Raw genomic sequence first — 13,253 nt, 5'->3', positions numbered from 1 at the left:
CACCATGGGAGTATTTACACCACAGAAGTGGACCAATGCTACAAAGCAGGGTTTTCTGCTGTGGGCGCGGAGAGCCTTTCATGGTCACACCACTGGGTAAGGCCCGAGCATCTATGGTTTTTAAAGCTCCCCAGTCAACTCCAGTGTGTAGCCAGGATTTAGACATGCTTTCTGCCTTCATACTAAAGGGAGATCACATGATAAATAAGGAAGAATAGTTAGGTCCTGGTAGTTGTTATAATTACTTCGCTCTTTCCTCAGTAATCTTTCAAGCATCCCTTTTTTCTCTCAGCTTGGGAGATAAATCTTGATCTTGGAATCCATGCTTATTCTCTTTGAAGTAATCCAAATAAAAAATGAGAATCTGACCATGTTTCTTTGTAGAGAAATTGTATGTCATCAGTATCTACTAGAAGAGAGAAATCCTAAATAGCAAGGTGTATTGGACATTCTTATCCCAGTCAAGCTAAATGTTACTTCTGTAGGGCCAGACTGACCCACACACTTTCTTCTTCCTGTGCGAGTCTCAATCTGATTTAGTGTCATTTTCTTCCAAGAGCAAATCCCATTCCTTATTCGTGCCCCTTCAGTGTGTTGGCTTTAATGGATAGGGATGGGGTGGAGAAGGCTGCAGAACCAGGTGAAATGTCCTGTTTGGCAGGGCGATATTCACCCAACCCAGCACAGAGTTTCTGCCCCTTTTTTCCAGACTTTCCTTTGACCACATACAGCCCTAAGACATACCACTACTCCTTATTCTAGCATAATAGGCGCATGGGGTGATGAGCACTTTAGGACAGGGGTCCCCAACTCCAGTACCGGTCTGTGTCCTGGTAAGAGCTGGGCCGCACAGCAGGAGGTGAGCAGTGGGTGAGCTAGAGAAGCTTTATCTGTATTTGCAGCCTCTCCCTAGTGCTAGCATCACTGCCTCAGCTCTACGTTAGATCATCAGTCATTAGGGTTTCATAGAAGCCCCTGTCCCTGGTGCTAAAAAGGTTGTAAACTACTGCACTAGGACACATCTACAATTTATACTATAGTAGAATTTGGGGGGGTTACCTGTTAATTGCATTGTTTTGCCATAAAACGTTATACTGGTCACATCAAATGCCAGTGGAGACATGATTATGATACTGAATTTTATATCCCAGTTTAATATTTTTTTTTACTTGCTTTGAGACATTAGATCTAACATATATTTTAAAATATGCTATGCATCGAGTCTTAACTTCTAAGGACTATAATCAAATTGTTGAAGTACAGAGTGAATGAAATGGCTGCTTTCAGTATTATTATGCTGTTGTTTAGGAAGTATCCAGCCATACTGAATGATCTAAAAGTTACTTATGTAAAAGAAATGTGTTTTTCATGTTCCTTTACCGTAATTGAATGGACGTCTACCTAAGTCAAATTTGGACTGCTAAAAAGACTCTTCTGGACAATTAATCTACAGTTTGATCCTAATGGGCAAAAGAATTTTACAGATAAGTTGATGTGTTGGAAAAACAGAGAGGACATTTACAGGGTTAATTTATTAGCCTATCCTCAGTCCATCTTTCTTCTAAGTGGTCCAACTGTGCCACCCAGTTGAGGAACTGGAGTTGAACCTTCTCTTCCCTGCCTTGACCAGCACCCCAGAATGTACACTGGCCCTGCCTCTGCTTCCCAGGTTGCATTTCACCCTGTGAAGCCTCTGGCCACAGTGGCTGCAGCAACTTGTTCTTTCTGAAATCTCAAAGGAAGAAACCATCTGGGTAGAGTAGGCATCGCAGGGAGTGTCGAGTGACTGAACACAAAAAGTTTACAAAGTCACATGTGTAACTTAGTTCTTCACATCATCTTCACTTGCTGAATTTATTAGAATTCATTCACTGACATGGCAGAATGCACTCTCCATGCTCCATGTAAGCGAGAACACCAACAACACAGGGTCAGAGGAGAGAGCCTTTCATTGTTTCTCCCACTTTGTAGATTATTTGCCTGAACACTTTGCATTTCACATGAATTTGTTGAACAAGTTAGTTTTTTTCTTGGAGGTGGGAGATAAAGTAGGTGTAATTAGGTTTTTCTTAGCACCAAGAAAATGATTCCTAAAGAAACCTCTTACTACATAAAGTGGAGCAAAACGTTGGTTAAAGATGTAGAATGAAGGAAAAGTGGGCATATCCGCTAGAGCATTTGAGCTATCTGTTATTATAGATACTTTAGTAATAAAACAAAACACTTTCAAAACTGCAAAAGAACTAGAGTATTGAAGGAGGCCTGTGCAGACCAATAACCACTGAATCTGCAACACATGAATAGCATCTTCAGTACAAGATAGTTACAGAAAGAAGCAAACTATAGGTTAACCTGGAAGAGTTTTAAGAAGAGTAAATCCTGGCTTGGAAAGCAACCAAGTAGCATTTGGATAAAAACATTATACTTTGGTACCTGCAAATGCTAGGGAAAAAAAAATTCTTCATGAACACAGTAGGTTACATATTATAAGCCTAAAATGTTTATGGAATTTTGAAATCTCAGATGTGTAAAGTGCTTTGCTTTGCCTTGACTAAAGCAAAAGCAGCTTAAGAACATCCCACATCCCAGTCTTTGTTCTTGTGCCTTGATAGGTGCAACTACCCAGCTCCAACCACTGATGATGGGCTTTGTCATGTAGAAATCCAAGGGCACTGTGCCACCTGCTACAGCAGGCACTACACCCATGAGAGGGTGGAGGACTTTCCTCCCAGAAGCCTCATTAAAGGGGTGTGAAGACATCAAGAGCTGTTTTTAAGCCCATTACATCCAAAGTTCCCAGTTCTTAGAAATCAGGGTAACATATTTCCTTATATTAGCTTCTTTAATTAAACTACACAGAGGTTTATGCAGAATTGCATAGAAATAACGTGTGCTTCCTTTGCTAATTCCAATGCTTAGGTGCCTTTGAATATAAAAGCTTATTTGCCTGTGTGTTTTCTTTTAGAAGTCTCAGCACAAACGGAAATCTGTGATATTCAGCAGGACTGGAAGCCTTCCTTCCTCAGTAATGAAGAATTCACACAGCTGATGTTGGAGGTGAAATGCATTATCAAATTAGCTTAATGGGTTGCAAATCAAAATGTAGATGCTTGTTCCAGATAAGACCCTGTGCCCAAGTAAACAACTGTTCTTGACCCTGGCAAGAGGTCTTTAAACAGATACTCTCCTGATGCTTTCATGCTTACTGCATCTGTTTTGGCTATTGAGTTGGGTGCTCTAAGCGAGAATCCCTGAACTGAATGTGACTTTACTGTTGCCATAGTAACTGCAGGGGGCGGGGGACACTCTCAGTGTCCCAGCCAGAGGATACCTAGTAAGGGGAGCCAAGTGGGTGGAACTGGAGGTAGGTCGAGGGAGGGGAAAGAAGGTGGAAAGATTCCATATCTTCTCTGTCTTTTGGCTCAGAGAATCTCTTCTTTAGAATGCAAAGATTGTATTTTTTCCCTTAGTAGAACACATTTTGAAAACTAATGTCTTCTTTTAAAGTTATGCTTTTAAGTGGCGGTTATATTACATCAACATGGTATGCGGGTGGCACCATTAATGACCCTGGGCCTCCCCACCCAGCACACACCCTCTCAGGCCAAGAATGATGCTCACGTTTCTTCTTCTAGAAAGTTATGTGTTCACGCCCAACCGCAGGGCTGTGTTCAGAAATCTGGCTGTTCCAAGTAAGCACCCTTCCTCAACGTCATGTTTATGTATGGGTGAAACCCTTTCTACAAAAACATCTGGCTGGGTGCTCTGAGGTCTACACTGGGGATAAAACTGAAGGGACAGGATGTGTAGATAAGGCAGTGGAGGGACAGAGAGTTCGAGATGTGGCATGTCTGGGTCCTTAAGCGAAAAAAGGGAAACTAGGACAGATAAGTTCAGCAAAAGGAAGTAAGATGCTGGTTCTGTGTCAGTGGTTCCTGGCAAGGTTTTTGAAGAGTGACTCCTTGTGGTAACTCTTTCTGTATCTCATCTCATATGCCTAATAAGACTGATGTAAACTTTAATTTACATAAATGAAGTATGCAGAAAATGGAATGTACTGGAGTAAGGAAATGCCAGAATGAAGATGTCCAAATATTATGAAATATAAACATCAAAAAACATTTGCATAAGAAAGAAGGACTTAAATCTACACGTAAACTACATCTAAAGAAAATACAGAACGTTTTCCAGAAGCAATGCATTTTAAGTATGTTAAATTTAGAGCAGCTTGAGAAATATAATGTTAAATTAATCCATCATTATGCTACTTTGCATAAATTGTTTTATCTTTTAATTCTTAGGGAAAAGTAGTTAAAACGCATAACCCTATAGTACCTGTCTCTTTTTAATAGCCTGTGTATAGCACGACCTCTTTTTTCTTCCCAGAGAGTTTCAGAAAGTTAAAAATGGATAAAATATTTGGGCTGAAAGGTAGAGCTGAGAATCAGAAGACTGGAATTTCCAGAAAAAGAAGGTTTTAGATTTGTATGGATATTCTTTATGCACTCTCTCCTGCTCCCAACATAGATCCTTAAAGCAAATCTAAAGAAAATCATACTCGATGAGTAAATTAGACCTGAAATCGTAAACAAGGCTTCCTGGTGAATTTCAGCTTTGAGGAGTCTGGGAAACCCACCAAATAGAACTTGTGATTTATTGCGGACTGTTTTAGTCTTCTCTTCCAAACAGGAGACGCAGACCCAGTGATGAGTAACTAGAGCCTCTATATGTCTTCTCCCTGGTGGTCTGAGCCCCAGCAGGGCCCTACCCCTGAAGGATGATGTCACCACTCCCTACTCCGTAACTTCTGATAATGTGTGTCCCATCCTGTTCTGTTCCATCTGCACCTCCTTCTGCTTTTTTCAGAGCCATTTTAGGGAATGCAAGAAATCCAGACACCATGTTTTGAAAACCTGGAGGTTCTCTTTTTCAGTGAGGACAGAACCCAGGACAGAACCCATCAAGGCCCCAGGGAACTTAGCTTCAGGTGCCTTGGGTGGGCATCCCTCTTCCTTCCCTCTTCTCAAAAAAAAGACCCCAAACCAGACTCTCGGGTGGAGTGAGGACTAATGCAATTGTGAGGTTTGAAAAAACAAAAATGACGTGGTTGCGGACCAGCCAAGCTGTCAGGTGTAAGCTGGCAAAGACTGTGGCTACAGGCATTTAAATGGGAGACTCAAAAGGAGGGAAAGCTTTTGGTGACCAGTGATTAGGGAGTTTGTGGCGTTTCAAAATTTTATTCAAAAAAGCTATAGCAGTTTTTTCTCTTAGCTCAGAGGCTGTCTCAGAGAATGTAAAAAACATTCCATCAGAATCAGGAATTGGCAGAAAGGGGTGATTTCGTTTCCCACTGGTGTGTGGCCAGTATAAAATTTGGGCCATTATGGCTATTTTGGCATCTCTGAATCTCCTGTCAAAGTCACCTTTACATTGAGAGGGGTCTATATCATTTTGCAATCTTGTCCTATTGAATCACTCTCAAATGCTGTTGATGGGGTTGCTAAAACCATCGCAAGCATTCTTAATGCTGGGACTCTGTGCTTCTCATGCATTTGGTGGAAAAGGAGCCAATGAAAGTTATCTTCCATCTATAAATACCTTCAGCTTTTTCACACCTACTTGCTTTACAATTTCAAGAGGGGCATGGGCTCACTTCTCAAGAAGATAATTTGCAACGCTCCTACTTTCCCCAGTATTCTAATCTGCTTTTTCCAAAAAGGTCCAGCTATCATCAGCGGTACACCCACCTCTTTAAAAAATTTTACCTCCACCAGCACTGCAAAAATGATTTTAAAAACTGGTTAGAAAAATACTTAAGGGGGAAAAAGATGAAAGTTACTGGGATGTACCTTTGTGGTCACCATGACCCATAAACCTGATCCAGTATTTCTCAATCTCAACACTATTGACAGTTTGGATCTGATAATTTTTTTGTTGTGGGGGCATCCTGTGTATTGCAGGACATTTCAAAGCATCCTTGGTCCCTACCCACTAGAGGCCAGCAGCACCCACCCCAGTTGTGACAACCAAAAATGTCTCCAGACATTGCCAAATGGGGATAAAATTGCCCCCAGTTGAAAACTACTGATGTAATGCGAAAGGATGAGGTCCACTTAAGACATGCACTTTAGTATGTTTTTTAGTCTTAAGCCCTGTGATACGTAAGTGTAAAAATAATAAATGACCTTTGTGTTAATTTTCCTGGTGAAAGGGACCCCCTCCCATTTTGGCTCCTTGTAACCAGGCCTGGCCCCTTCTGGTACAGTTGGCTGGCTATTTCCGGCTCCTGCCTCAGGGCACTTCGCCAAGCCCTTGTAACTGGAAAGAACTCCTACCCTCTGGCTGTCTAGCTGAGTGCATATAAAATGTTTCCAGAACTTTCTAAGTACATATTTCAGTTTGTTTTTTTTTTTTCTGCAAAGTGGAAAAATTCTCATATTTGGGGAAGATGGTATGTCAGAGATGCAGTCACTAAAGCAACAGTGACAGGCTTACAGTGACAGTTCACCCGAGCATGTTACTCCCTCGAAGATTTGTTTCCTGGTGAGGTGGGGTTGGTTTTTCTTCTCCCATCTCATCGGTACATGTGTCTGGCTCCAACCCCTGCTGAATTACATGGTCTGAATTTTAGAAACCAGCTCACAGGTGTGTCTTATGAAAGCATCATGGGCATCCAGTGAGGCAAGTGGATAGGTACCTGTCTGTGGCCTGTTAGGAACCGGGCCACACAGCAGGAGGTGAGCGAGTGAAGCTTTATCTGTATTTGCAGCCGCTCCCCAGCACCAGCATCCCCACCCCAGTTCCACCTCAGATCATCAGGTATTAGATTCTCATAGGAGCAGCAGTCCTTGGTGCCAGAAAAGGTGGGTACTGCTACAATAAGGAATCTAAAAACAAGACAGCAGAATTATCTGTGAGAAAACCCTGACTTCCTTCACCTTTTCTGTCACAAACACCTAGAGCAGTGTGCCTGGCATACAGCAGGTGCTCAGTAAAAACTTTTAAATGAATGAATTTTCAGACATTCTCAAATACCTATGGATATAATTGACTTATACAGCACTCCCCCCTATGTAGTTACTTTTTACTTCTGTGGAATAATATGAACGTTCTTTACAAACAATTCCTTTGGAGGTATTTCTCCTATGGCAGTGAGTGGAGCCAGAGGCTAACTTTCTGTGTTTTAGGATTCTGTTAGGACTGATGGCTTTTAGCAAATGGTTACTGCTGAACTGAAAGTGATGTTGGGGGCAAAGGGTTGGGGACCCTACCATATCACTGACATCTTTTAATAGTATTTGTGATATTTCTGAGTCAGCCCAATAGCACATTTATCATTAAAACTCCGTAGGTAATTTCCATGGCTAAATTTTGATTCGTGATACCAGTAGATCAGATTTTTCACTGAGCCTTTTGCAAGCACTTTGCCTGGGCTAGACCAGATCTGGGTAAGGACCCATCCTGTGTGCCAGGCAGAAAAGTGCTGTGAGGTTTTTTCATGGAAATATTCTAAGGCTTACAAAGCAGTCAGTGTCACAGCATGGGGTCCTTGGCTTTGGTGATATCCTCCGCCATACAGGCATGACTGAGGGGCCTTCACTGTTGCATTTTTCACAGGCGTTAGACGGCTTCATCATCGCTGTGATGACGGATGGCAGCATTGTCTACGTTTCGGACAGCATCACACCGCTCCTTGGGCACTTACCGGTGAGTTTCTGCTCCTCTGACGGGCTTTGCCCATACACGTTCTCATCTTTTCTTGAGAACCATCCAGAACTCCAACTGGGTGGTGCAGGTATGTGGCGGTATGTGGGGGAGGAAGATTCATGGACTGCCCTCGCCCAGGCCCAGGCCCAGGCCAACGTCCCAGGGACCAGCCAGTGGAAGGCGGAAGCAGGCATGTGTCATGCTGGAACAGCAAGGTACCGTGATCTCGGCAAGGCCAGCCCTGGAGCGGGAGACGTGGGTGCAGGTCCTTACCCTCTGTGACCCACAACCCTCTCAGGAGCCACACCAGCGAGGTCACTGCATAGTTAGCAGAGCTCAGAGTCTCTCAGAGGCTGACAGATGTTCTCCTGCAAAGGGACACCCAGGTAGGGGGACAGGCACCAAATGGCTGCAGATGGGGAATGGTTTGGGGATCACAGAGGACATGATTGAGATTCCAAGTAGGTTTTGACACTAGTGGTAAAAGTTAAGTGACAGGGCTGATCGGGGGTTGAAATTTTCTGGGAAGATGCTTTTGGCCCAGGAAGGTCTTGGGGAATGAGGAGGTTTGGGCAGCTGTGAGCCGAGGATCCACTGTCCCAGGGGAGCCAGGCGGAGGCCTGGAGATGGGTGGGTGTGGCATGTGCAAAGCCCTCAGAGATATCTCTCCCTCCTCCTTTGCCTCCCTCTTCCCTTCCATTCTTCTCTCCATCTTACTTCTTCCTCTCTGCAGGAGTCTTGCTGGCTCTCTGGTAACCTGCCCCCAACTTCATGAAGATGAACAACTGGCTGGTGGAGGGTCCACTTTTGAGGGTCCCTCGTAGGCATTTAGCCAGCCTCTCATTTCCTGCCACATGGTTAGTTATTCCAATACTGCCTCCCTTGAATGACAGGTCTAGCAGGAGTATCCTATGGGACAACTGGGACAAAACAGCCTCTCTTCTCTCTTCTCCCAGCAAGCCGCACCAAGCCACTCACCCATCCCCGACCCCCACCCCTGCCCCAGCACCTCAGAGAAGGGGTGCGTGTATGTGAACAGGAGGGTAACAGGTTGACCTAGGGAATCGGGGGCCAGGAAGGTGCGGGGGGACTGTGGTTGCTGTCCCTTAGCCGCACCTGCACTGAGTGGCAGGGCCTTACTCTGTGGGCAGCTCTGCCTTCCCTGGGATCATGACCCCAGTGTGCTAATGGCCCAGGAGTCCACATCCTAGGTCACACATTTCCTCAGAAGCCACTCCCATCACCCCATCATTTCATTTCTGCAGACAACGTTGGTGGAGGTCTAAGCCCTCATTCACATTTTTCCTCTGCTAGTCTCTGTGTTTTGTAGTTTGGAGGTGGGTGAGTGCAGCTTGTTCTAAGGCTCCAAAAGATCTCCCTCCCCCTCTGCCTCTCTCCTTTTCCCTTCCCTTCTTTCCTCCCTCCTCTCCCTCTTTCCCTCCCTTTCTCCCTAATTACTTACTCTGCTAGGCAGATGCTTTTGCATTGTGCCATAATCCATCTAACCTTTGTGTCTCATTCCATTTCCTGTACCATTTCCAGAGTGCTAGGCTAGGGGGTGGTTCTCTCAGAGAGGTTGGTTCTTATTTTGCCCTAAGGCCTTGGGATATGGTTTCTTGTCAATTCCAGTCTCAGGCTAGGAGAGCAGTGATGAGGCAAGGAATACAAAGTGACCCAGTTGAATCAGCCAGCTTCTTTGGGCTGATCTGAGAGTGGCTGAGGAAGAAGAGGAGATGGGGCGCCCCTTTCGAGTAGGTTTGCTGCATTGTATGCCATCATAGGAACGTGTGCAGTTCTGCATCCATGCGAGTGGAACCCTGAGAAAGTGCTTCTGGGGATATTCAGTGCATATTTCCCAAGGAACGTTTGCGAGCATCCCTTGGAGACTGATTGTGTGCAGAACTGCTGGACTATAGGGTGTGGAAACCTTGACCCTTACTGGGCAACTCCAGACCATCTCCATAGGGCACGCACCAAATTACCATCTGCCAGCCGGATGACGGGTGTACCACATTAGCAGAACTTGCTACTGTCAGATGTCTTGTCTTGTGTCAGTTTACTGTGTTAAGGTGTCTCCTGGAGGTTTAATTTGCTTTTCTTTCAATTATTAATGAGATTGAGTGTCTTTGCACATGTTTGTTAGCCATTTGGATTTCCTATTTTGTGATGTTCAGGTATTTTGCCATTTTCCTACTGGATTGTCTAGATTTTTCTCGCTATGATTTGTAAGTGTTCTTTCCATGTTCGCGACACTAGTCTGCTGTCAGATATTGTTTTATTAGCCTCCTGTTCGCTGTGCCCTACAGAGTTACGGGGGTGGCTGAACACATGACACCTGACACTAGACAGATGAGATTGATAGCTGTTTATTAGTCATTTATGCTCCCAGCCCAGGAGGAGGACACAGGGCCACTAGGGTTGCACTCTGGAATCAAGTGTCCCAGGAGGGGCTATAAGAAGCAGGCTGTGTAGTAACAAGAGCACGAGGTGTCCCCTGGTCCCCATTAGCTTGTTTGAATAATTCCACAGGCCGGCAGGGGACTAAACCCTCTCTCTGGTCAGAGATAAGCAAAAACCACACTTGGTCCCCTTGAAAGGAGGGTTGTTTAGCTAGGGGACATCAGCCATGGGGATGGCATGCAGAGAGGAACTTTCACTTAGGCCCCCTGATTTGCCAGATTTTAAGGCTGCATATAACATGAACCTTAATTTTAGGCCTTACACCACAGGTATATGTGTCACAAATATCTTCTCTCATTTTGTGGCTTTCTTTTTCCTCTCTTCAGGCTCTTTTAATGAACAGAGATTCTTGATAGTTGGTACTTTTTATAGCTTACTTGATTCTTCACTACTCCAAGGTTAAAGCTATTCTCTATACAGTCACCTGAAATCTTAAAGTATTACTGCTTGGCTATCAGTTTGATTCTGAATGTAAACTGAACGAAAGCATATTGAGTACACCTCCACCTTTCTAATCCCTTAGGGACACCAAGGCCCTGGCTGCCTCCCTGAGCGCATCCCTACCTCTTCTCACAAGGTCTTTCACCATTGCCCCCTCTAACGGTGGCCAACACAGATCTCCAGCAAGAGCTGCCGGGACCCCTTGGGGACATTTCTGAATTGAGCATCTACCCAGCCCACTCTCAGCTCAGCTGAGTGCAAGGGAACTAGTACTGCTGGGTCATGGGAAGAGAGGAATCTGCTTCCTGTCTCCCCAGCACTTTCAGATGGTCCCCAGGCTCTTGTGGTGCTTCAAGAGAAATCATGGGAGATGTGCAATTTGGAATTCAGAACAAGCATTTTGAGTGAAACTCAGAAAAGGGCTAGATTCTTGATACAGCAGCCATAGGCATATCAGTAATTTGGGGTGGAGACCCTCCCGCCTCCAACAGGTAAACGATATGATTTAGCTGTGAAGATGGCTGTAGATGACACATTCCCTCCTTTGTCTCCAAAATTGCTATTATTTTAATAAACAGGGCTCAGATCATTCAGATATAATTTATTCTCCTGTAAGCCCTAGTGAAGGTTTGCATTTTCAGATTATCATTGTTTGTGTTGGTTTTCAGCACATAGAAATGGCATAATGGTAACATAATAGCAAATGCATATAAGGAACTTGCTTCAAGGCCTTTCCAAGTATTAACTCATCTCCTCAACCCCCCAGCCCCACCCAGTCGACCTCCCCCATCTCCATCCACTATTCTCTTTATTCTGTGCAGAACCTGTAGACTGAGGTCCACCATAGCCCTCTGACGTGCCAGGCGGTCCCTAACCCTACTCTGCCATGTGCACCATCAGGGAAAGTGGGCTTCCAACTGTCCCTTGAAGAAAAGACCTTGGGGTGACTATTTGGTTACCATTTTCAAGTATCTGAAATGTCTTTAAGAAGAAAGATTATTGGCATCAGTGAGCATTAGTCATTTTCTAAAAAACTAAAGGGAATGGGCTTTAAATAAAATCAAAAACATCAGAAGAAACTTGGAAAAAGCCAGAACGAAGGAATGACAGCACAACTAGGGGCCGGTGGGTGGCAGGGGAGAGCGGCAGGGGTGGCTGCATGGCAGAGTCTTTGTCCATAGAGATCAAAATGAGAACACCCAAGCTAGGAGCTGGGAGCCCCTGACGTCCCTTCTCTCCCTCTCCTGTCCTCTGTCAGCCACCAAGCCATGTCCACCTACCTCTCGCCCCCCTCGAGTGCTGGCTACAGGGTGTGAGGGACTTGCCTGCACTGTTGGGTGTCTCCCCTGTGCCTAAAGCAGTGGCTGGCACAGAGTTGCTCTGAGCCAGTGTTGGCCGGGTTATGCTGTGGAATGAATTGTTTGGTCTCTGTCTCTTTCTGTCTTTTCCATCTCCCCTTCCCCTGTGCCTCTGCAGACTCTGAGCATCCCTAGCCTGGCTCCTGCGCTCCCTTCCTCTAGGTCCCTCTGGCCCTTTTGGTGCTCAGGATCATGCCCTGACTCCTTTGAGGCCATCTGTACTCCAGCCCTGCTTTCCCAATGAGCCTACTCCCCCTCACTCCCCTCCCTTCCCTGCAACGCTGTAGGTCCCCCACCTTCACACTTCTGTGCCTGCTGGGACCCTGAGCTGAGCATCCTGCTACCTGGTAGACACTGCCTTATCCCCTAGACCCTGCTTGAAGCCAACCCCGGACTCCCCTGCTCTTCATTCTGGATTCAACACAGCATGCTCTGTGTTCTCGGGTACTTGTCTTTACTTCTTTCACAGTGCTTGCCACGCCATTCTGTCACCACATCAACACATTTTTCTGATGGCCAAGCACCGTTCCATGACAGGATACGGGGGTGAGGAAGGAAGACAGGGCCTCCACTCTCCTGGAGCTCCCACTGTAGTGAGGCGGGCAGAGTGCACATGTCAACAAATGAATGAGCAGGATGACTTCAAATCAGTTCATAAATGGCCATTAAATACCTAATCAGGCCTAGCATTTACTGAGTGTTCAGCGTATCTCCTCTTTTCACCAGCAGATGCGAATCAGCTCATTGCTCCCTCAGTTTCCTCATCATTCAGTTAAGCAAAGTGCAGCTTGGAGGGGGCAGAGCCAGCCTTCTGTCTGGACCTCTGGGCTCTCACCCACCTTGCCACAATGGTACAGTTCCCTCCCAGGCCTTCCTGTCTAGGTGAAGACATGCCAGCAATTGCAGGATACCATAACAAATGCAGCAGAGGGCTGCAGAGGCCAAAGAAGCAGGAGCAAGGGCGCCAATCTGGACGAGGGGCTGTCATTGGCACCTTATCAGAGGATGTGACTTCAAAGCAGGGACCTGAAGGAGGCACAGGAGTTAGCTGAACAAAAAGAGAGGGTACAGAATGTTCCAGCCAGAGGGTGCCGCCTGGGGGGAAGGCCCAGATGGGAGAGCAAACGTGGCAAACTGGAGAAAAGAAATTGCGCAGGGCTGGAGCAGCACTGGGAGTAGAGCAGGTAGATAGCAGGTTGTAAGAGTCCTAAAGCGGATCAAGACATTTACGCTTTGTCCCGGAATCAATCGCAAGCCCATGGATGGTTTTAAGCAAGATGGTACCTT

General features: G+C 45.6%; 1 protein-coding gene across 4 annotated transcripts in view; it reads left to right on the top strand.

Moving 5' to 3' along the window:
- NPAS2 (neuronal PAS domain protein 2) overlaps positions 1-13,253 on the top strand; it is a 135,126-nt gene that overhangs the window by 82,481 nt on the left and 39,392 nt on the right. For all 4 annotated transcript variants that reach the window (XM_039867089.1, XM_039867087.1, XM_039867090.1 and 1 more), the window contains 2 exons: positions 2,966-3,057; positions 7,618-7,707. In XM_039867089.1, coding sequence (XP_039723023.1) covers positions 2,966-3,057; positions 7,618-7,707 — 182 coding nt within the window. The remainder of the gene's footprint in view (positions 1-2,965; positions 3,058-7,617; positions 7,708-13,253) is intronic.

This window comes from Pteropus medius, unplaced genomic scaffold (assembly GCF_902729225.1).
Source record: "Pteropus medius unplaced genomic scaffold, Ma_sr-lr_union100, whole genome shotgun sequence".
NCBI lineage: Eukaryota > Metazoa > Chordata > Mammalia > Chiroptera > Pteropodidae > Pteropus > Pteropus medius.
This window is presented reverse-complemented; position numbering and strand designations above follow the sequence as displayed.